The 24,940-nt window shown below is 37.5% G+C and overlaps 1 protein-coding gene across 1 annotated transcript; it reads left to right on the top strand.

The window, feature by feature from the left end:
- Positions 1–7,160: 7,160 nt before the first annotated feature.
- NPFFR2 (neuropeptide FF receptor 2) lies at positions 7,161–14,872 on the top strand. Its single transcript, XM_007198472.2, is given in 5 exon segments — positions 7,161–7,488; positions 12,036–12,135; positions 13,690–14,426; positions 14,779–14,841; positions 14,844–14,872. Coding segments are annotated over 5 exon segments (1,257 nt in total).
- Positions 14,873–24,940: the final 10,068 nt, after the last annotated feature.

The following is a 24,940-nucleotide window of genomic DNA, read 5'->3' as shown; positions in this document are numbered from 1 at the left end:
TGCATCTCACAAGTTATGCTTGTTCAATGTAGCTGTTGTATTCAAATAAAATTGTCTCCATCCCATGTGCTTTGGAGATCCAGAATCCACCTGTCTCCCCCTCCCAGTATCTCCAGGATTTCTCTGGATATATATGAAGCAATCCTGTTCCTATCTTTTCCTTTATAGCTGCTCTTTTCTCTCTGCCCTACACTAACCCAAACATTAGAACATTTCCCTTGATAATTGAAAAATATCTCCCGCAAAGGCAGTTATACTTAATAGACTCACTGACAATTTGGGGTTGTAGGCAGGGAGTAGTACAAAAGTTAGTTTAAAATTAAATATTAGACATGATAGATTCTAGAAGTTCCTTGGTCATATTCATCTCACTGAACTTTATTCTGGTCAGTTTCCAACTCTCAAGTGGCCCACCCCCTCAGCTATGTTGCTGACCCTCTACTTTTAGGAGACTCTCTCTCTATGTTTCCCAACTTTTCCAGTTATTAGCTGTGGAACCTGGGTCAGGTTACTTAACATTTTCCTGTCTTACTTTCCTTATATATTAAATTGAGATATAGTTAGTAGCTACCTCATACTGGGAAGATTAAATGACACACATAAAGCAATTAGCATAGTTCCCAGCAAGGAGGTGATATTAAAATACTCACAGGTAATAAAGTACTTAAGGTAATAAAAAATGTAAGGATAATAAAGTACTTAACTCTATCTTGGGGTATTCTACTCAATGTCATTATGACCTAGAGGGTAAGGTTTTATTGGGACAGTCGCCTTCTCACAAGAAGAGAACTCCTCCAAGTATTTTTCTAAGTGAAACAGTTCTCACCCCAGTAGAAGGTGTTACCTCCTTAAAAATAATGTTATCATTCTCCCCAGGACATTTATGTAAAAATAGTATAAATGCCGGTAGGAGATAGACTGAAATATTAGATTGCACATTTCTAGATATAAGGCCCTGAAAGGTTATTCAATTCTCTGTGCATATTGTATCTTATAGCTAAAACCTGAATTACTTTTCTTGAAATCAGAGATCTTACTCATTTTCATGACTTACTAATAATTTCAAAGATATAAAACAATTAATGGGACTAATCAAAGAAGGTCTGGGACACTGAAGGTGGCTCCTTAGGACCCCTCTTCCTGCATTAGATGCTCATTCTCTGGCCCAGAGTAAAAGATGAGGTCTCTAAGTTAGGTTTTATGGTATCACCTATCACAGCAGAGTGCGTATTCAGTCCATGAAATATCTCCATTTTGTATCTCAGCTTACATGACATTTTCTAGGGAGTCATACCTCTTCAAAAGCCATCATCTTAGAAAATAGCATTACTCTACCTGGAGGTCCAATTAGTACGTCCAGAAGAACATTAGTCTGAATCATCAGCCTTCTTTTCTTTCTCTGGAAGCTTTCTCCCAATGTTTTGGGAGAAAGTGGATTAACCAGCCAGCTTCTTCAACACCTTCAATGAGTTCACTCCCTGACCTCAGTTGCTATTTCTTTGCCGCAAAATTCTAAAGTTATTATTTGTCTGACTACATTTTTTAATATTTTAAACAAAGAATAATGTTTCTAATACCTCGATGACCACCAAGATTTGAAATACCCAATGAGGAGTAGGAGTAAAGCATGTTCACAGTGACCATAACTCTTTCAAGCTCTTTTGATTTCCTTTTGCCATCTCAATTACTGATACCTTCAACTGTGCACAGTTATTTGAACCTTCTTATATGATCTAATGGAGACAGTTAATTGAATGTGCAATGTTTCTAAAGTCAAATTCACTTCCTCCTCTGGAAAATCCAGTTTAACACGTTTTATATCAATCAGAGGTTTCAACTCAGCTTCTTAAAGCATTTCTTTATCTCGGGGAGCATCATTTACATACATCTGATTTTCATTTAATTATATCACTGAACTTACAAACGCTCTATTACACCATTTAGCTGTGACAGAGGTTTATGTAACATTTGACACACCGTACATTAGTGAAACTTACAGTATCACTCAGGGCAATGTGTCTTTTCTTTTTTAACAATACGGATTAATGAGAATCCAATCTTCTTTCTCCAGAGAAAAGAAGTTCAAGGGTTCTCTCCCAGTATTGGCTATTAATCAGCACCAGATGGGAGGGTGACGCTGGCAAAGCTCCTCTCACCCTCTCTGATGCTTCCAAACTCTTTTTGATGCAAAGGAGTGCTGGAATCTCTCCTCAGCCTGGACTTCTACAGAAGCTCTCCCTTCTGTGGTGTCTTCCCATATCATCAGTCTGCATGTTTTCCCAGAGTGCGGCTGAGAAGAGCTGGAGCCGGTTCATGGGCTCCTGCTGCTTCCAAAGCCCCACATGAAGTCTGTCTGCCTATCAAGCAATGCACAGGGAGGGGCGAGACTTCTCCAGAATCCCTTGGCATTTGGTGCTGGATCCCACAGCTCCCACAGAGGCACTTTTGTTCATGAATGGATGCCAAATTTTAGTTGTTAAAAGGGGGTGGAAAAAGGAGGGACATTTTATGCTTCCATGATGCTGGTGTCCTAGGGTGATATATTTGAAAGTGCTTTGAACATTTAAATATTAGGTGGTATTACTATATGTCTTGTAGTCATTGCCATTGATTCACCCTTAGTTTGAGCATGTGTGTTTACAACATTTTTGTTCTTGCTATTTTCTCTGTCTCTCCTCTTCAGTTATTTTAGCAATCTAAGTTGTCATAACTGCTTGCATTTAATTTACTCGTTTCAGAATTATTAGTTACTTAATAACTGTAATACCTTTTAATGATAATCATCAGAGTTTAGATTAGATAGTCCAACATAGATAGAAGTAAATACTGCCACCTTCCTGTTCTTAAATCCTTCCTTGTATAAATACATGGAAATTAAAAGGAAAACATGAAGAATACAGTAAATAATAATAGAGGCAATAGGAGAAAGCCCAAAGAGAGAAGGATGACAAAAATGGAGAGTGCTGGCCATAGTTGGCTTTGGTGTGTCTGACAGTCTAAGTAGCCAATGCTTGATGACAATTGCCAACTTGGTCCCTTTAATGAGTCTTTGATACAAGAATAAAGAATATAGACTGTTCTTTCAGATGACCAATTCTTTCTATGATATGTGTGAGACAGTATATTACAGTATATTTAAACCTAATAAATTAGAGCCTTTATGGATTCTTTTCTAATTGAAATTTGGAAGACATAACTATTTAGGGTAAAATAATATCATTTCTAGCCAGTATATGACCTATTACTATTGTGAACTTATAAGAAGAGCTTAAGCTATGTCATTTGGTTTTATTCTGTATAGTTGAATTCAGACAATAATATGGAAGCATTTTTTCCAGATTATAAAAAAAAAATCTGGAAACAGGAAAAAAGTTGAGAAACATATAAGCAAAACAAAATGATAATATCCAACCATTCCATCTCCCAGAGTAATCTACTGTTAGTGTTTTGACAAGTACAATTACTGGAAGAAAAAAATTTTGAATAACTTCTTCCCCTGACTTCTCTTCCTGAAGTCCTAGACTCTCTTCCTATAGATAGGAGTCTAAATAAATTGTGGTAACTTGGGGTTCTAAATGGAGCTCATGAAGTTTGTCCTATTATATCTGTTTTCCCTCCAGAGTTGAAGATGAATGAATGGTAAAGAAATCTCACAAACAAGTATTTTATTTATCACATATTTTCCCATGTAGAAATAAAGAATATAAGACTAATTCATGGTAAAATGGCTTATGTTTACAATTTAGTTACTTAACATGTAAATACGAACTTGTAAAATTCAGACTTTCTGTTATTAAAAGGACATCACACATTTTCAATGAAATATTCCAAAACTACTGAATCATCAGTATGGGTAGAGTGTAAATTTGCCTTCCTAAAACTGGTATACTCAATTTTCTTATTCCTTATATTATTTCATCTAGGAATGAATATGATTCACAGAGTACACTTTAAATAATTTTGGTTTTAAAGGTGTTCAACCACAGGTACATTTTATTTAAAACTTTTTAATCAACTGTATGGAACTTTTAAGTGCCCAGTGAGAAAGATGCCGGATGTATGAACAGCAAAGAGCAGTGGTCTGTGATGCATTACACTGAGATAAGTGAGTTTCCCTAGGATCAATCAGGACCTGACTTTTCTCTGCCTCACTATAGTAATACTATGGGTGATGATGTTGTCCCCAAAGTCACATTATTATAGGTCAATCTAATGGCCAACACTATGACCTCATGTACAAAAGTTTTATAATTGCATGTCAGGAGGAAATAACCCTTAAATACGACAGATTCTTTGTTTGACTCTCTGTATTGCATTTTGCATGCTGTCTTGCCAAATATAGTTAGCAAGCCAATAATGGGACTAGTGAAACCCATGTTGGCCCCCAAAACAAAATACGATTTTAGTTTCTCAAAAATCTACTGGGGGCTTCCCTGGTGGCGCAGTGGTTGAGAATCTGCCTGCCAATGCAGGGGACACGGGTTCGAGCCCTGGTTTGGGAAGATCCCACATGCCGCGGAGCAACTAGGCTCGTGAGCCACAATTACTGAGCCTGCGCGTCTGGAGCCTGTGCTCCGCAACAAGAGGAGCCGCGATAGTGAGAGGCCCGCGCACCGCGATGAAGAGTGGCCCCCGCTTGCCGCAACTGGAGAAAGCCCTCGCACAGAAACGAAGACCCAACACAGCCAAAAATAAATAAATAAATAATCTATTGGAAGAAAAGAGACACTTCTCTTTCTTTTTTTTTTTTTTTTTTTAAATGATTTGAATGTTTTTTTTTTTTTTAATTAATTTATTTATTTTATTTATGGCTGTGTTGGGTCTTCGTTTCTGTGCGAGGGCTTTCTCTAGTTGCGGCAAGTGGGGGCCACTCTTCATCGCGGTGCGCGGGCCTCTCGCTATCGCGGCCTCTCTTGTTGCGGAGCACAGGCTCCAGACGCGCAGGCTCAGCAACTGTGGCTCACGGGCCCAGCTGCTCCGCGGCATGTGGGATCTTCCCAGACCAGGGCTCGAACCCGTGTCCCCTGCATTGGCAGGCAGATTCTCAACCACTGCGCCACCAGGGAAGCCCGAGACACTTCTCTTTCAAATGGCTGACATGGAGTTTAATTTAATACACCAGAAGATTCCATCGTAACCCTCCTAACACTCTTATCGCAACAGATATACCATGGATGCATATCTGCTTTGGACACACATGGCTGCTTTCAGCCACGTATAAGAAAAAAGAATGTGCAAATATAAAGCATTACGTCTTATGATATATTCTACCCATATGCTTGCCAGCTCTAATTGAATTCACAGATAGATGGTTTTTATTAGTAACTCTTAGCTACCTACATTTTTCTCATGCCTTTCTCATTTGTATTTAAAGTGCTTCCTTGTCTTACGTACAAATATCTTTAAATATCTGTGTGAATGCTTCTCTTTTAGAGACTTTGACTGAAATGATTTTTCTCAAACTGGTAGGTATTCTCAATGTGTCTCTAGACCCCAAAGACATTCTCATCTTGACTTTGTATAGCAGCCTACATCTGGTTCTACTTAAATTCCTTTCTTTTTCTCTTCTCCGAGCCCTCACCTCATCCCTTGCTCACTTTGCTTTTCACTTCTTGTTTTTATTTGGCCTTAGGAATATGAAATACAGAAAAACAAAGATGAATTTTAAAAATTTGAGGAAAGGGAAGAAATTAAATGGCAAAATAATGGGAACTGTTGGAGAATAATGATCCTCTTTGAGTTATTTTACATTAGTAACAAACTTGTTTACTCCACTGTCAAATTGATTTTCATTTAAGGACACGTATAACCAACCTTCTGTCCAATTTACAGGGCATGCAAAAAAGAGTTAACAGGTAGGCCTGAGACTGCTGTCTTTAGAAAGGCCTGCTTGCAAGTTGGGCCCTGGCTTAGAGTCTGGGAACTTAAATTCTAAACAGTTCCCTATATTGATATAAAGTTTCCTTACATGGTAGAGTGGCTCACTGTGCCTAGTTTGTTTGTACGACCACATAGTTCATGCTGCATGCTTACTTTCCATTTGGGAATCTGGAATTTTGATATATACTAAAAAGAAGTTGCCTATATGACCACTCTCTAATCAAAAACCTTGGGCATTGAGTAATGAGCTCCCCTCCTAGACAACATTTCACACATGTTGTCAAACTCAAACTTGTTGCTGGAGGAATTAAGCATGTCCACTGAGAGAGGACTCATGGAAGCCTGTGCCTGGTTTCCTGCAGATTTTACTCCATGTGCCTTTTTATTTGCTGATTTTGCTTTGGATCCCTTTGCTATAATAAATATTAGCAGTGAATATACTACATGCTGAGTCCTGTGAGTCCTTCTAATAAACCACCAAACCTGGGAGTGTTCTTGGGGACCTCTGACACACATTGATTGAAATGTCTTTCTTAAGATTTATAGATTTTAAATAAATATTTATTGAATACATATTATGTGAATTGAATGATGCTATGTGAAACCAAGTAACCCAGACCTATTTTAAGAACTTCACAGTTTTGTGGCTATGTCAACATACAGAAGTGTGTAAAAAGAATATCCAATTAACTGAGTCAAAGCAGAACAAGGAAAATACAAGAAGCTTATTTCAATGGAAATTCTGAAGATGTAGATACTTCATCTCGTTCAAATATCAGGAAAGCTCATGGCATGTGAGTTAGCATGTTAGTTAGCAGAACAAGTAGGTTTTGACAGGTTATGATATCTGAGGGCAGGAGGAGGAGGAGTTTTGGAGTGTTTCCCTTGAAACTTCACAAGTGGATAGAAGGTATAGTAAAGAAGTGAATAATATAGAGTATATCAAGGAAATACGATATAATAATAATTGTTACTTGTGGCACAAAGTGGAATTTTCAAATGCTCTTGATTAAAATCCTAATAATTTGAATGCCTTTTTTATAACTCATTTTTATGCAAAATTTATGGATTACTATAGAAGGCCCATCAATATATATACATATCGCTGATACACTTCATTGTACAGGAGAAACTAACACAACATTGTAAAGCAAGTATACTCCAATAAAAAAAAATTCTGTAGCATTTTAAAAGCATCTCTCTTAAACTCTCTTAAACTTAAGTTCTCCTGGTTTCTAATCATGTTTTTCTTTTCTGCCTCTTCTTTGTTCAGGTCCATCATGAGTGAAAACTGGGACTCAAACTCTTCAGAAAACTGGCATCACATTTGGAGTGTCAGTGACACAAAGCATGATCTGTATGCAGATAGCAATATCACCTATGTGAACTACTATCTTCACCAGCCTCAAGTGGCAGTGATTTTCATTATTTCCTACTTTCTGATCTTCTTCCTATGCATGGTGGGAAATACAGTGGTTTGCTTTATTGTAATGAGGAACAAACATATGCACACACTCACTAATCTCTTCATCTTGAACCTGGCCATAAGTGATTTACTAGTTGCCATATTCTGTATGCCTATCACGCTGCTGGACAATATTATAGCAGGTATGTTGATTTGCATGCAGCTCAAACATATTATGAGAAAATATTTGTCCCATATCCCTGAAGCCATGGCAGCCTCATCCATTCATTCACAAATATTTATTTATTGAGTTCTAAGAACTGCTCCAAGTAGCTGTTCTCATGGGGTCTACATGCTAAAGGAGAATAAAAACAACAAACAAATAGCTATATAAGTAATCAGAGGATAAAAAGAATTATGGAGAAAAATAGAACAAGTGACAGAGATGAAGTGTGGAAGCTGTTATTTTTATAGAGTGTTCACTGAAGGTCATCAGTGAATGGTGACACTTCTTACTGAAGACTTTGAATTTGCTTGACAGTTCAGGGCACATATAATATAGTAGAAATATTAAGAATATTATGGACTGTAATGTTCAAAGAACGTGTGGTTTCAATTGATGCAATGTCTTCAATCTAATATAAATAGATATTTAAGCCCTCTTGTGGTTGGCTGAGAGATTTCCAACAGTTTCTGATGGAAGATGGAGTAACAGTACCAATAATTTCTCATAAAGCAGTAGTTTCATTCATATAGTGGTAATTTACATGTGCAACATAAGTAATGGTTCGGGTATTACCCTAGAGTACTTCTGGGCCCATATTACCACTTCTTTAGCACTACGTTATACACTCCGGAAGTACAGGAACAGTGTATCTATACCTCCTCTACCTGCTTAATAAATATCTATTGTATTAACTAATGAACAGCACTCAATATATACATATTCCAAATCTGTATGAGAAAAAAATGAAACCAAAGCAGCATATCAAAAAATATTTAGATCAACATGAGCCATATCATAGTTCTTTTCCTTTTGTGGCATTCAACATCGGTTTACTGAAGAATAAGAGGTTCTCTTTAGAACTTATTTCTGTTTCTTTCCTTTCTATGGAGTGGGAGTCAGGGAGAGTTTAGATTGCCTATTCTATCATCAAGTACTACATAGATTCTGTGTTTTTGTGATGCTTGTAATTAAAAAACAATATTTATTAAGGATGTACATTTTCAAGATATTGTGCTAGACAAAAAGAGTGAAAGAATTGATAAAAATTTTTGTTGCTCTCAAGAAACTTACTTTACCAATAAGAAATGCTCTCAATATGTCCCCCCCTAAATATCTATAATTAAATTATTATTTAAGAGTTTTTCATATACAGTGCCCTTCCTTAGCCCTGATTCCCATTCCCAGGAGGCGGCCACATCCAGCATTTTTTGCCTTTATTTTTGGTAATTACTACCACATTTCTAAATAACATGTTTTCATTCTAATATATTATCAGACTACAGAAAATGTAATTTAGTTCTCATTATCCTCTTCTACCCCAAGGGGTGGTTTCCCTCACCAAACTCCACTGAACTGACAGCACTAGGACAAAAGAACATAAATCCATAGAAACTGAGTAGCTGAATGTGAAATTGGAAAAACAACATGATTGGCTGAAACTTGGTACAAATGCAAGCAGATGCATTTATGTAGAACCACAAATATACATTCACAGCTTTAACCTCCCTCATTCTCTCAATATGAGTATATCATAGTTTTTTGTTAAATCAATATTTAGAGTATGCATTCCTACTATTATATGTATCTTACACCTGCTGAGCCATGTAGAGTACTATGATACCAACTTTTTCTCTTATAAAATGTTTTTTTGTTTTCCTGGCTTTAATAGGGGCATCATATTTTGATTTGCTTAGTGTTTTTGTAGTGTACCTATCAATAATGTATGTTCAGATTCTCTTCCAGGAGAGTTAAATTTCTTGTCAATACCTTCAAACATATGGAAAACACATCCAAAAAAATGTAGATGGCATCTTTTTTCCTGGAGATACCCCTCCAGGTACTCTCTATCTTCTTGTTCCTATCCAGACACATTGCTCTCCAGGTATGGAGCTCAGCTATTGCTCTGGGATGTTCCTTCACTGAGAAGCTAACAATTCTCTTCACCTCTCTTCATGCTCATTCCCCTGTGTTCTGGATGCCATTTCTTTTTTCTTGGTTTATTCCCCTATTAACTTCTTGTGAAAGGGTGCACTGAGATAAAAAATGTTTGAGATGTTGTAGTGCAAATATCTTTATTCTGCCTTCACACTTCATTATAGTTACCTGGATAAAGTATTCTAGGCTGGACTTTTTGTTTCCCTAAAAATATTTAAAGAGATTGCTCTATTGTTAATGCTGAGAAATTTGGTGTTGCTGCTGATGCTATCTGACCCTTGCTTCTTTTATTTATGACTTGTATTTTGCTTTTCTTCCTAAAAGCTTTTAGAACTTCTCTTTACCTCAAGTGTTCTGAATTTCAGGCATTTAAGCCTTGATGTAAGTCTTTTTATTTTCCATTTTTTGTGCTAGATACAAACGAGGTCTTTTCAATCAAAAAATGAATGCTTTCAGTCCTGGGGAATTTCCTTGCAGAGTTCTACATTTTCCTTTCTTCAACTCGTATTTAATCAGATATTGGAGGTGCTGTGTTGCCATTCTTTAAAAAAATTTTTTCTTCCATTTTCTTCTCCTCATTATTCTACTTGCAAAGATCTTCTCAACTTCCTCTTCCAAACATTTTGTTGACATAAAGTCAACAGCCATTTCTGTTATCATATTTTAAATTCTTTGAGCTATTTTTATATTCTTTGTGTTCCTTGTACTATCATGCACATATTTTTCATGGACAAAATGTATTTTATCTCTGAGGTTATGAGTAGTAATTTTCTTTTTTAATTTTTTGTCTACCTGATTCACATTAGTTTTCTCCTGTTTCGTTCTTCCTATTTGTTTTAGTTTCTTTCTTTTATGGTGGAGGTTTCCCTAATAGTCAACTACTATTTAGCTGCTTGTATTTCAGAGTGAGGTACTGTGTGGCTACCTTGAACCTCTGCAGGACTGGGGTTTGAGGTTAGGCCCACTCTCGGCTTCACTAGTCTGGGTCATTCCTTGGGAAATCCACAGCTATCAGAATCTGCCAGTGAAAATATGTCAGTGTTCTTGGAAGGATCACTTGCCCCAGAAGGAAATTCTCTTATCTACTGCCATAGGGATTATAAGTCTGGCAGCTGCATTCTGGAGCTGAGTGGGTCTCTGGACCAGCAGTAGGAGTATGTGCAGAGTGTATATGTACTTTCACTCTATCCACCTGCATCATTGTGGCATAAAGCCATTCAAGCACCAATTTTAAGATGGTCTGGATAGACGACAAAATGTTCTTTTAAGTATGCTTGGCTTATTTAGGTTATTGGGAATATTTTTAATTAGATAAGAGTATTTTTTAAATAAGCTATAGGATATTTTTTAAAAGATAAATTTAAAAAATCTGAGCAATATGTAACATTCATCTCTTGGGAAACTAGAATATTTGCGAATGGAAGAATGGTGTTACTTTCCTGTAATAGCAGAGGTGCATATAGAATATCAAACTCTAAATTTGATTTGATTGATATTAAATATCAAATATAATAATCTTACCAATTTCTTTTATAAACATTCTAGTAACTGGAGTTCTGTTAGGAAGTTATTCAAACAGACTACTTTTGTTCATATAAAGAACAAAGTGCTCTTTATTCTCCAAGTATGTCTTAGTCAGTTTAGGCTGTTATAACAAAATACCATAGACTGGGTGGCTTAAACAACAGACATTTAATTTCACAGTTCTGGAGGCTAGGAGTCCGAGATGAGGGTGCCAGTATGGTCGGGTTCTTGGTGAGGGTCCTTTTTCTGATTGGTAGATTGCTGTGTGTTCACATGGCCTTTACTCAGTGCTTGCACATGGGGAGAGGTCTCACGCTCTCTTCTTCTTATAAAGGCACTAATCCCATCATGTGGCACAAGCCCCATGGCCTCATCTAAATCTAGTTACTTCCCAAAGGTCCCATCTTCAAATACCATCACATTGGGGGTTAAGGCTTCAATATATGAATTTGGGAGGGAACACATTCACTCCATAATAAAGTACCTCTGAGGTAAATCATGTCATTAGATTATATATAATTAAATATTAACTTTATTTGTTATACATGTGACTCCCGATTCCTCATAATTTATGGAATACATTTCCAAATTAGAGAAACAATATTCTTCCTGTTTTATTCATTTAAAGGGCATTATTGCATAAGGGTTAATGGTTTGGACTCTGGAACTATACTGCTAGGGTTTAAATTCTCAATATGCTTCTAACTAGCTGTGTGGCAAGGTATGTGATATCTGTGTGTTTGTTACATATTCTATATCATGAGGAGAATAATAAAGCTTTCAAAAGCCTGTTGTGGGGATTAGATATGTTAATAGATGCAAAACATGTATTACAGTGTATAGAATGTTGAAACTACTGTGTAAGTTTTGACCTTGTTAGTATACTGAAAAACAGAGATCTGAATGTATTAATGAAAAAAATGGGAAACATTGATTGTTCCCTGGATATCATTTAGGAAACAGTTGCATCTGTCTAATTTCATGTCTTTCTCTTCATAATTTCAGTGAAATTAAAAAATATATATATGATCTTTCCAAAGACTAACTGTCCCATTTCCCTTTCAGGATGGCCTTTTGGAAGTACAATGTGCAAGATCAGTGCCTTGGTCCAGGGAATATCCGTTGCATCTTCAGTCTTTACTTTAGTTGCAATAGCAGTAGAGAGGTAGGTCAGCACCAAACTCTGAATCCAGAAAATTGGGCATATCTTCAACTAATCCACCTAACCAGTGAAAAATGTATAATCTACGAAATTTGGGTATATCTGCTTAAAATTGTATCCATAATATGTACCCCTTTAAGAGCAAGGCTTATATATATATATTATATACACACACACTAAGGGTTCAGTAATAAAATAAAACTACTGAAGTTTCCGTATTTTAAGATTAAATAATTAGGGATGATGCATGTCTTAGTTTGGGCTGCTATTAACAAGATATCATAGACTATTTGTTGAATGAATAAATGAAAAAATAAAATTTGAAGTTTCAATAGCTGGTTTACAAAAAGAGCAAAATACCTAGAATTGCACCTTTGAAGTTACCCATAATTTAAGGGTGAGTAAATGGGAGAATTCACTGATTAGAAGACTAGATGAAAACTTGGAGTTTAAGACAGAAGACCTTACACCTTCAGTGAAGGACAATGGAGCAGTCAAAGCTCAAGATAACTAGTCATTATATAAAGATAAGATAAATTTGTTTGGAGTTGCTGATGGGCCACTTAAAAGCTCTAAATTTCCTTATCTGCAGATCTGGAAAGTAATAATTTCCAATTTTATAGAGTCATCACAAAAATCAAAGAAGATTCAATAGATGATAGTACTTTGAAAAATACAAAATGTTATACAGTTGCATAATAGTATGATTATCTTATAATGAACATAATGAATATCAATAACAAAATTAAGAATCACAATAACAAAACAGCAGTAAAATGAATCAGGCTTACTCTACATACTGATAACTGTCATGCTCAACAGAGGACACAGAACACTGGGAAGGTGCATAAACAGAACTCATCATGGAAACTCTCAGACTCATAGCTGTGAAACAAACCACCAAAACACTTAGTGGCTTAAAACAGTAATGCTTTAATATTTGTCACAACTCTGTGGATTGGCTGGGTGCCTCTGTGTCGTTCTCCTACTCTGTGTCTTGTAGCTGAAATCACTCACGCTTCTGCTTATGCCATGCTTGCTAATGTTCAACTAACTGGCCAAAGCAAGTTGCATGGCCAAGCACACAGATCATGTGTGAGGAGACCACAGAAGGGCATGAAGGGACATTTAAGAATATGGGCTCTGGAGCCAAAATACATGTGTAAAAAATCATGTGTAATTATGGGCAAGATTTTTTACCTTTTCTAAGCCTTTTCCCCATCTTTTAAATAAGAAAGCTTACAGAGGCAATCGTGCAAACCAATGGAAAGGAGCCTGGGACAGAATATTAAATGCTCATGCTCAATGTTGACTAGTTACAATAGTACTTTGATTATTAATAGTGTCTGATATACTCCACTCATTAATTTTTTGAGTTGAAATTTATCTCATATATTAATTACAGAAACTGGTAATGCATGCCTCCCTACTAATGGTAACTTTCTATATTTGAAGGGGAATATGTATGGAAGACTGTAATTACTGAAATAAATTTAATTAATGACTTGGTCAGAAGTTATGAGGCAGTCCTTCACTGATATTTGCCTTTAATTACAGGTTCCGGTGTGTCGCCTACCCTTTTAAACCAAAGCTCACTATCAAGACAGTGTTTGTCATCATTACGATCATCTGGGTCCTGGCCATCGCCATTATATCCCCATCTGCAATAATGTTACATGTACAGGAAGAAAAATATTACCAAGTGAGACTCAATTCCCAGAATAAAACCAGCCCAGTCTACTGGTGCCGGGAAGACTGGCCAAATCGGGAAATGAGGAAGATCTATACCACTGTGCTGTTTGCTAACATCTATCTGGCTCCCCGGTCCCTCATTGTCATCACGTATGGAAGGACTGGAATTGCACTCTCCAAGACAACAGTGCCCCACTCAGGCAAACAGAACCAGGAACAGTGGCATGTGGTGTCCAAGAAGAAGCAGAAGGTCCTTAAGACGCTCCTGACTGTGGCCCTGCTTTTCATTCTCTCCTGGCTGCCCCTGTGGACTCTGATGATGCTCTCAGACTATGTTGACCTGTCTCTGAATGAACTGAGGGTCATCAACATCTACATCTACCCTTCTGCACACTGGCTGGCCTTTGGCAACAGCAGCGTCAACCCCATCATTTATGGTTTCTTCAATGAGAATTTTCGCCGTGGTTTCCAAGATGCTTTTCGCCTCCATCTCTGCTGAAAAAGAGAAAAGCCCAAGGAAGCCTACACCCTAAGAGCTAAAAACAATGTGGTCATCAACATATCTCATCTGTCAGCTCAGGAATCTACAATTAAAAACCCACATGAGGGCTTCCCTGGTGGCGCAGTGGTTAAGAATCCGCCTGCCAAGGCAGGGGACACGGGTTCGAGTCCTGTTCTGGGAAGATCCCACATGTTGCAGAGCAACTAAGCCCATGTGCCACAACTACTGAGCCTGTGCTCTAGAGCCCACGAGCCACAACTACTGAAGCCTGCGCGCCTAGAGCCCATGCTCCGCAGCAAGAGAAGCCACCGCAACGAGAAGCCCGCACACAGCGACGATTAGCCCCTGCTCAACACAACTAGAGAAAAGCCTGCATACAGCAACGAAGAATCAACGCAGCCAAAAATAAATAAATAAAATAAATAAATTTATTTTAAAAAAAAACCAAACACATGAGGATATTGTGCTTTGTAGGAAAAGTGCTGAAAAACCCATACAGGAATTAATGATCAAGAATTAGAACTTACCGATAGCAATGAGATGTAAAAGGAGCTGGTGTGATGATTTTAACTCTACTGTGTGTTATATAGTGAAATACTGTTGCTTTTTATGGCTTTGTACTTCAGTTCTTCTTAAGAATGTTAGAAGCTCTCTCTGGAGAGATTCAAATCTAAAAATCTTGGTAATGTTAATGGAAATAGAACTTTGTGTCTTCCCCAAATAGTTTTCATAGAAATCTGAGGATTACATCTTATTTAATGGAGCCAGGTACATATCCTTCTTGTGATAGGGATTTTGTCTCGGGAGATAAAACATATTGACAGCCCAAGCTACAGCTTCATTCCCACCCCTGGATATTGATACTATCCCTTTACAAACCACAGGATCTTAAGATGTATGCCCTCCACCACACAAACACCAAAAAAGTTATGACATTACAACTAGAAAACTGGAAATGAAGGCTCGTGCTGAGTAGGCACAAGTAATAAATGCACTTGACACATAGCATTCACGTGTGTAACTTCATACTCAACCTTTCTAGGATTATGCTCCTTCAGTGGTAATGAAGATGGTAAATAATAATTTACCACGTAAAAATAGTACTTTGGGGTCTTATAGGCATTTGTCCACACATCATTCAGTATTCTTCCTGGCCACTAAAGCAATGAGGATAAACTCAGAAGTCAGTTAATATTTTTAAGGGAAATATGAATGTGATTTTTCACATTTCCAGCAGTAATGATAGTGCTGATGCGTCTTCTGCCTTATGTAATGCCAGCAGACCCATGTACATGGTCCTACTTCCCTCTTTCCAGAGGATACTTATTTTGGAGGAGGAATTATTAGAAATTTTGGAAGAATGCTAACTAGAATGACGGTGACAAAAATCTAAATTGATAACCAATGGGCAAAGCAATCCAAACTGAAATGCTTTTGACTTTTCAGAGGGAGAAATTCTTTAGCAAACTATGCAGAATTCCTGTTGCCATTCCAAAGATTCCAACCCAACCAGTTTAGATAGTCTGAATCCCACTAGGTAGTATATTTGAAGCAATTAATAAACTGTATTAGTTGAATTTTAGTCCGATGATGGTACTTAGGAAGTACTATTCTGTGAGGGCTATTATCCAGTTAGAAAGAGTATTTTTTATATGCTTGATAATGTATAACAGAAGACAGAAATTTCAAAGGATGCCACATTGTTAATGTTGTTAGAAAATCTGAAAGGCCAGCCTGAGATAATGATAGTCACCTTGTATTAAGATCTTACTATGTGACAAGTACTTTACATTCACTACTGAATTTAATCCTCACTATGACTGCAAAGTATATACTACCCATATTTCACATGAAAAAATGAAGCCCAGAGAGGCCAAATAAGGTTACTCAACAAATAATTTTGAAACCAGTATTTAAATTCAGGAGTGTCGAATGTCAAAACCCATAAAAATAATCAATTTGTTTAAAAAACCCTTTTATGAATTCTTGTTTGCAGGTAAATATTAAGTAAAAATAGCATTGCTCATTCAAAGCATTTTGATGTAGATAAATAGCACAGACTGGAGTTTGAGGCATTGGAATTTTAACTCTGCAATTTGCTAACTACATAACTAGCAAGGAAGTTTACTAAGGTATTCTAAGACTCACTTTCCTTATTGATGAAATAACGTATTTATCACATTATTTATAGGGAGTAATGCAGTATCAGGTACATATGGAAAAATGGCAAATAATTTCAGTGTAAATAGCAAATAATTTCAAGATATTTGATATCGTATGTGCATAAGACTGTAACAACTCATTATTTAAGCCCAGGGACCAGAGACAATAGTGCAAAGATAATCCATCAAGTTTATCAATATTTAAAAGTCTTAGGTAGACTTACTGGAACATAAGTAAATGTTTTTCAGTCTTAAGTACTTAAAATCAGTCATGTTCATCATCTCTTCTTGTAACGTTCAAAGAAATGTTACATCTTTCTATTTATGAGATTTCAGTTCTTTAAAGGAAATGATGCTTTGTACGGTCAGATGAGTTGGACTGAGTGTATTGCATTCCATTGTCATGGTGTAGCTCATGAGCTATAGGAAGTAGGTAGTATATGTCATTAGATAAATATTCCAATGCACTCTTTATGAAGACAATTTTGAGGAGGGCTGGAAGGCTGGACAATTACAAGTCATCTCCTTGAAGTTTTGTTGCTCTAGAAAACACACTGTTGTATAAGCATTTTAAAATAAATTTTAAGTTATGGAAATAAAATGACATCAAACTATACAGAAATAAAATACACATAAATTATTCTAATTTTGTGATTTAAAATACTAAAAAACAAATACCAGTCTGTTTAGGAGAAAAAATTGCATGTCCTAAGAAAATCTTTTCTAATTGTAAGGACATGCAATTTTTTCCTTCAAAGAGTCACAGAATATAGGAATCTACAGGAAGCATAGACAGCAAGTATGTCCTTATAACTCCAAAAAAAATTTGACTTAGTGTCAAAAACATCCAAGGCCGGTGTAAAATAGTTTACAAACCTGAATCTGAGCTAATGCACCTATATCCTTTAGGGAAAAATAGTTTTTATTTTGAAGGAGAGTAAAGCAATGACAGAGAAAGATAAATTCTATAGATGAGGGAAGACAGGAAGAGGAAGAGGATGGTAGAAGCATTCCTTTAAGGAGAAATTTTAGAAAACTAAGGATTTCCTTGACCATAATTAAGGCTTTGCGTAGAGAGCACCTGCTCCCATAGTTAAAGAGTAACTCGCAAAGCAGATAGTCTTCAGCTGCACACTGGGAGGCCAATTCATCAGCACTGCATCTTCATTATTTCTGCATCTTTACCTTCTAGTCGCCCCTTTTATGGGGATAGAGCGCTTCCTCAACTATGAGTTGTCTAGTCTGTAATGTTCTTACTAAAGCACTGCCCTGCCTTGAGGCTCACTGCCTGGAGGAAGTCTTCAGTGCTGGGAAAGACAGCAGGAGAACCGCTCAGTGCCATTGTCTAATTCTGGGCTGGAAATCCCACTCTCTTCTTTATTCCTATTGCTGAGAGCCCTTTAAAAAATAATAAATAAATGGAGGTTGGTACTTAACGATATATACCAACACTGTGATTTCTTCGTTATCCTGTCGTTAGTCAGCTGCCTAATGATCATGTTAATTACCTAAGTAAACACGTCAGATCATCTAATATGTGTGAGGAACTTACCAGATCCTGGGGATAAAAATAAATGACTCAGAGCTATCTCCAAGCAACTCAGAGTTGAGTGGAGGAGATAAGCATGCCAACAAATAGCTGTGTTGCAGTGGGGGAAGATGCATCTACAGTGAAGTAGACAAAGAATAACAACTCAGAGAGGGCAGAGTCCAGAATGTCCAAATCAGCCTGAAGGAGATACAGGCATTTTCACTGAAAAGGTGACAATTAACGCAGATGCTAACGGCAGAATTGGCAGAGGCATAATCAGGTTGAAGGAGAAGCCATTCCAGGCTAAACAAGGAATTGGATGCAGGACTGCTGGAAAGGAACCTGGTACATTTAGGCAAGAGAGAGAAAGACACTGTGGCAGGAACATGACAGGAAGAGGGAGAAATTTGTATGACGAAAGAAGTTGGAACCAGATTTGGATGGTCTTCTGTAACATGCTAAGACATATAGGTCTTCCTACTATAGTCTTATGATTCCATTCATTTTTCTTCTTATTTTCATACATAGCATCTTTGTTTCTCCTCTAACCTTCTTTCCTTTTCTTCTTGAAATCTTCTCAGAGAAAAGCACGGCTACATTTAATCACAGTATTTTGTTTGCTTTGACCCTTCTTACAGAATGGATTTGATTAAATAAAAGTAAAATTGCTGCCTTGGCATAGCCATTAGAGGTAAACCCCTTCTCAGCTGGAGTTTGTGATGTATTTAGCTATATAGCTAATCACCATGGTCTGTACCAACTGACAACAGTTAAACAAAAATGAATACGTTTAATCAATGAGCTGGACTCAAATAAAAGAAATCTTGTTTGTTTTCTCGTTGCCCTCCAGACTCGAAGCTGTGGATCCATTCTCCTGTCGGCTCTGAGAGTGTCTCTAATAGGTCACCCAGCCTTTCTGGTTATTCTCAGTTAATAAGTAATCTATTTTTCTGGGTATTAAAATTTTAGTCTAATCAAGTATAATTTTAAAACCATCTTAAATTAAACTGCTCCCCTTCCAGCTCACGTACACTCAAGGCAGAGAAACATACAGGGGGCAGAGAAGCGTGATCAGCCTCTTAATTTCTCCTTTCATCTTCTTCACCCGCCGTTTGTGGCTCCTGCAGGGTCAGGCGTGGGGAAATTGACACGTTAGGGGTGGAGAGAGGAGGTGGGGAAGCAGGAAATTTCTTACTTGATGCGTGAAAAGTTCTTACTGTATTCTGGCTTCATGGGCCTTCTGTGTGACAGATGTGCAGTTAGAGGCTAACTCATTCTTACATGGAATACAGATGACGATTCCCTGGCTAAAGTCTGGGCGCTTTTACTCTCAGTTTCTGCATTTGATCCTGCACACATAGCCTCTTTTATTCTGAGGTTGCCTTGCTACTGGGAGAAAGTCCTCTTGGCATGATGCCATTCAGTAGACATTCGTTGAATCAGAATGAGACACATCGTTTGCTGTTATAAACCTATGTTTATGGACTAAAAGGATAAAAATATCCAGACTCTTGCCTTTGCCTTGGTCCCTTGCCTTTTAAGGAGAATTCTCTCACTTACAGGTCTTACCTGGGAGATATCAAAACTGAATTCTATGTTTCATTACAACTATCCTAACCAGGGACTTCCCTGGTGGCACAGTGGTTAAGAATCCGCCTGCCAATGCAGGGGACACAGGTTGGATCCCTGGTCTGGGAAAATCCCACATGCCTCAGAGCAACTAAGCCTGTGCACCACAACTACTGAGCCTGTGCTCTAGAGCCCACAAGCTACAACTACTGAGCCTGCGAGCCACAACTACTGAGGCCCACGCGCCTAGAGCCTGTGCTCCGCAACATTAGAAGCCACCGCAATGAGAAGCCCGTGCACCGTGAAGAGGAGTAGCCCACGCTCACCGCAACTAGAGAAAGCCCACGCGCAGCGGCAAAGACCCAACGCAGCCAAAAATCAATCAATGAATCAATCAATTAATTACAAAATAAAGTAGAGTAATAACATTTATTAAAACAAAAACCAAAAAACAAAAACCTATCCTAATCAACTAAAGTTACTAAAGAACTAGGACCTTGAGGGATCTTGGTATGCCGGCCCCTTACTCGCCCTAATTAAATACTCCTTCCCCAACCAGTAATCTGGGGACCAATTTCCTCCTCTCCAAAGTGTTAGTTTTCAATCATTTATTGGCATATCCATCACGACAGTCCTGCAGCAGTGCCAGGATAACGAGCACTTGATACATATGAATAAATAAATAAACAATGTAAACCAAGTTTTCCTTCTACAAACAAATGTTAAATGTTTTTATGACAGGTTTAATTCACAGAACAAACTGGGAAAGAAATAATTTTGCTTTTAAAATCAATTGTAAAAAGTGTTTACAAGTTTTTGACAGATTTTGTGATGATGTATATATTCTCTCTGTGATACTCTTGTCATACAATAAACCAAAATCATTCAGTGTTGAAGATTTCAAAGGAATAGTACAAGAAACTGACTTTACTATTCTGTACATTTGGATGAAATGGAAAGGTACAAATTTGTGCTAAAACACTAAAAGAGATCTTTGTTTAAAAATATTGTGCCTAGCAGAGAATCTGTAACAGAACAAGCTGAGTTAATTATATCAATTTCATTGAACCCAGTTGATTCAAAATTACACACAGTGTTATGTGTGTGTGTGTGTGTGTTTGTATTTGCATGCATTTTGTTGTTGTTGCTGTTGTTTGTAAAACTCCCAAATATTTACTGGTATCTTTGCTAGAAAAAAACATTTAAAACAAAATGGATTTATCACATCTTCCCAGGGAGAAAAAAATATCCATTAATTTTCACAATGTGAAAAGGCTTCAATGTGAGATTATCAGACAGTAAATCTGATTTGCTTTCTGATTTCCTTCCAAGCATCTTCTACAAATCCCTTTTGAAGACATATATTTAATCAGGCTATTCCCCTGCTTAATGATTAATGATAATTCCCCATAATCTGCATAATGAAGCCCTAGTTCTGCACACATTCAAATGTAAAGGCAACTCTCGTTCCATCACTGACCTACTTTCCAAAGATCACCTCTTGCTGTTTCCTGCCGTGTACCAGATTAGTCCTGCCCCAAAGTCTATAAACTTTTCTCTGAACAATCTTTCTTTTTTTAAAAAATTTTAATTTAATTTAATTATTTTTATACAGCAGGTTCTTATTAGTTATCTATTTTATACATATTAGTGTATACATGTCAATCCCAATCTCCCAATTCATCACACCACCACCCCACCACTTTCCCCCCTTGGTGTCCATACGTTTGTTCTCTACATCTGTGTCTCTATTTCTGCCTTGCAAACCAGTTCACCTGTACCATTTTTCTAGGTTCCACATATATGCATTAATATACGATAGTTGTTTTTCTCTTTCTGACTTACTTCACTCTGTATGACAGTCTCTAGATCCAACCACATCTCTACAAATAACCCAATTTCATTCCTTTTTATGGCTGAGTAATATTCCATTGTATATATTCTCTGAACAATCTTGAGCCCTTTCTCATCCCTGTATTTTTGCTCATGATGTGATCTCTGTTAACAAACAAGCAAACAGACAAGCAAGCAAAAAATGTTTAAGAAAAATAATAAAGTGGGTTTTTAAAAATATTAGAATAGTTGAAGACTAGTAATTCTGCTAGTAATCTTGCTTTTCATTTTACAGGCAAAACTGAGAGGGTGAGAAAATATCTTCCATTTGCAATAACCACAGAATTTACCAATTTTACTGCCATTTACTGCTCCCCTATCTAAAGGCAAACTTCCCACTTGTGCACTGGTTGTCATCCTTCTCATTTATTCAAGGGCTTTCCTCCCATGATTATGCATCATAAATTCCGTGCCTTTTTCTTTACTGGATCATGTCTTGAGAATCAAAAATACTCTAGTATCTACAATCCTAAAAACAAGCACAAAAACTTTCTTCTGAGCTCTCACCTCTTTCCAAATCCTTCTGCTTCACTTTACAGAAAAATTCTCAAGAGGTTTTTTAAAGTCAACGTCTCTACTTCCTTTAGTCAATCTCCATGGAGACCACTTCAATCAATCTCTTATCCCTCCCACTCCACCAAAAGTGCTCTGGTCAAGGTCACCATTGACCACCATGTTGCTATCCAATGGCTATGATAAGGTCATGATCAGGCCTTATTTTACCAGACCGCTCAACAGTATTTTTTTTTTTTTTTTTTAATTTTTGGCTGTGTTGGGTCTTCGTTTCTGTGTGAGGGCTTTTTCTAGTTGTGGCGAGCGGGGACCACTCTTCATCGCGGTGCGCGGGCCTCTCACTGTTGCGGCCTCTCTTGTTACGGAGCACAGGCTCCAGACGCGCAGGCTCAGTAATTGTGGCTCACGGGCCCAGTTGCTCCGCGGCATGTGGGATCTTCCCAGACCAGGGCTCGAACCCGTGTCCCCTGCATTGGCAGGCAGATTCTCAACCACTGCGCCACCAGGGAAGCCCTCAACAGTATTTTTGCCAACTGATCATTCATTCCTTCCTTCTGAAAACTTTCTTCACTTAGCTTTTGGATTATTATTCCCAAGGAGTTCATCTCCTACCTTACTTACAACATGTTCTCATTGTCCTTTCTGGGACCTTTCTCCTGTTACAGATCAGAAACTCAGATATTTCTGCTGAGACTAAAATTTTAGATGTCAAATAAAAGAAAATTTATTTGGTAGTTAACAGTGATATGGTAGACTCTGGAGATGATGTGGTTAGAAGATGAAGATTATTTCAAGTTTATGTGAAAGTAACAGTAACGGACAAATGCTCAAGCCAGGAAAAAAAAAGGCAGTCTAAATTGTTTTTGTGGGGACTGTTATTAAAATGGAGAAAGAAATAGTTGAAAGCTGACAGAAAAATCCATAATATTTGGAAATTGAAAGGCAGTGGGAGGAAAAAGAGAAAACAATTTGAAATATTTAAATTGTTATTTTGATAAACTAATCTGAGTATCTTTGCATGATTGAAATATTTTTAGAAAATGCTTTATTATGTTAAATACATAAAACAATGATCAGGGCAAATAATTTGTAAGAGAAAATCTCTTGGTCAAACAGGATCAAAGTAACAAATGCGCCTTGGCCTATTGTGGTTTGTGGAAGAAACGGATTGAAATATTTTTTGTGGAAGACACTGTTAATAAATTGGATTAAAAAGGAAAGATACATACTTTCATAGAAGCCCACATTGCCTTTTTAGGAAAACAGGTGCATTTGGTATTGCTACTACCACTGTCATTTTGTAAGCAGCTTTTGGCAGGAAAGAGTTCTCTGCAGGAGGCACCCTTTTGCCTTGTTACTAACCTTAACCCAGGACCCCCATGCTCTACTCATCTCCAGCCCTAGCACACCTGTCAAATCTTTTGATCACACAATACCTTGCCTAATCTGTTGGTTCTTTCTGTAGATCAAAGAAATAGAAGTGAAGAATAAGTAATTAACAGATGCCTAGATCTTTTCTCTAGCTTCCCCTTCTGTAATCTCCTGAACAGTGTGAACAAGATAGCATCTACAGAAAAATCACAAGAAGTCGACAAGCCTGCCCACAGTGAGGGATGGCCATGACTCTGACCCCCTATCTCAATGATTAACTGAGATTACTTACCTGTGTCTCTTTAAAAGCTTTCATGGCCGAGCCGAATCCTCAGAGGTCGTTTCTGGGGGACACTGCGTCCACCATCTCCCCAGACTGCCGGCATTCTGATTAAAAGCAGCTTTCCTTTCTACAAACATCTCTCTCTCTCTCACACTGATTTTCAGTTGGTGAGCACCTGAACCTGATTCAGTAAAAATTTTAAGCCTACAGTGAGTCCTGCAGGCGGTAAATGTACTCACTTTGTTATCTTGGTTATCTCCGACACTTTACAGAGCTTTAGGACAAGATGATAAAGAGCCTTAGCTGTTCTTTTATGTTTTCTGTAGGGAATTAATTAGGAGCTGTCTTGCACCAGTTCTCAATTTGAGGTGAATTGTGAAAGAGGTCATCCTGACAGAAAGTACTGTGCTATTGGCAAAAAAGAGAAAAATTTTGAAGGGCATTGTAAAAGTGGTAGTGTAGGCTTTCCATACAGAGTGAAAGTCAGGTTTGAGTTTTGAAGTACCATCTAATGTGACTACTGAGGGATTTTCTAAAATCACTACTCATTTATTTTACTGCACTTACAAAGCATGTTAAGCCTGACATCTATTGACATCTCTGTTTCCAAGTTAGAGAATGCAGAAACAGGGCTGCCTTTTAACTGTTCCCTGTTGTTACCCAAGACAGCGGGTTTCCCAACACTATCCCTCCTTCATGTATCTATTATCTACTAGATTTCTGGTTCAGTCCTTAGTTCACTGTCCCTTTGCTTTCCTTCAAGCTTTGGTCCATGCAACGCCAGGCCACATATAGTAGCTCAGTTTAAATTGCGTATACACTGGCACATGTGTTTTAGATTCATGCTGACCCTTCTCAAGGCAGCCAAATCATATACTCCCCCTCAACACCCAGTTCAATATGAAGTCTTTCCTGGGAAACCCAGAGACAAACGATGCTTCCATCTTATGCATTCTTACAGCATGTATTGTATCAGATATATTAGAATCTAATCATATGCTCTCCTAAATTGTTTCCTAACCATTCCATGAGTTTTTCTTCTTTTCCTTAGAGAAACTGTAAGCTTGTTGATTTAATGCTTATGGCATATACAGTTTGTGCAGCCCTATTCCTCCATCCCATGACCAGTATATAGAATGGAATCAAGATGCGCTGAATTGAATTATGCCTCACAGCTAATTTCAGAACTGAATCTGCTAAAATCAGAGAAAGGCAAACTTCTCTGTGCATATCCTCTCTGGGGTGTTTTCTTCAATGTGATAATATCCATTGTTGTGAAAGATGGAGAATGA

The sequence above is a fragment of the Balaenoptera acutorostrata genome, chromosome 5 (assembly GCF_949987535.1).
Source record: "Balaenoptera acutorostrata chromosome 5, mBalAcu1.1, whole genome shotgun sequence".
Classification (NCBI taxonomy): Eukaryota; Metazoa; Chordata; class Mammalia; order Artiodactyla; family Balaenopteridae; genus Balaenoptera; species Balaenoptera acutorostrata.
This window is presented reverse-complemented; position numbering and strand designations above follow the sequence as displayed.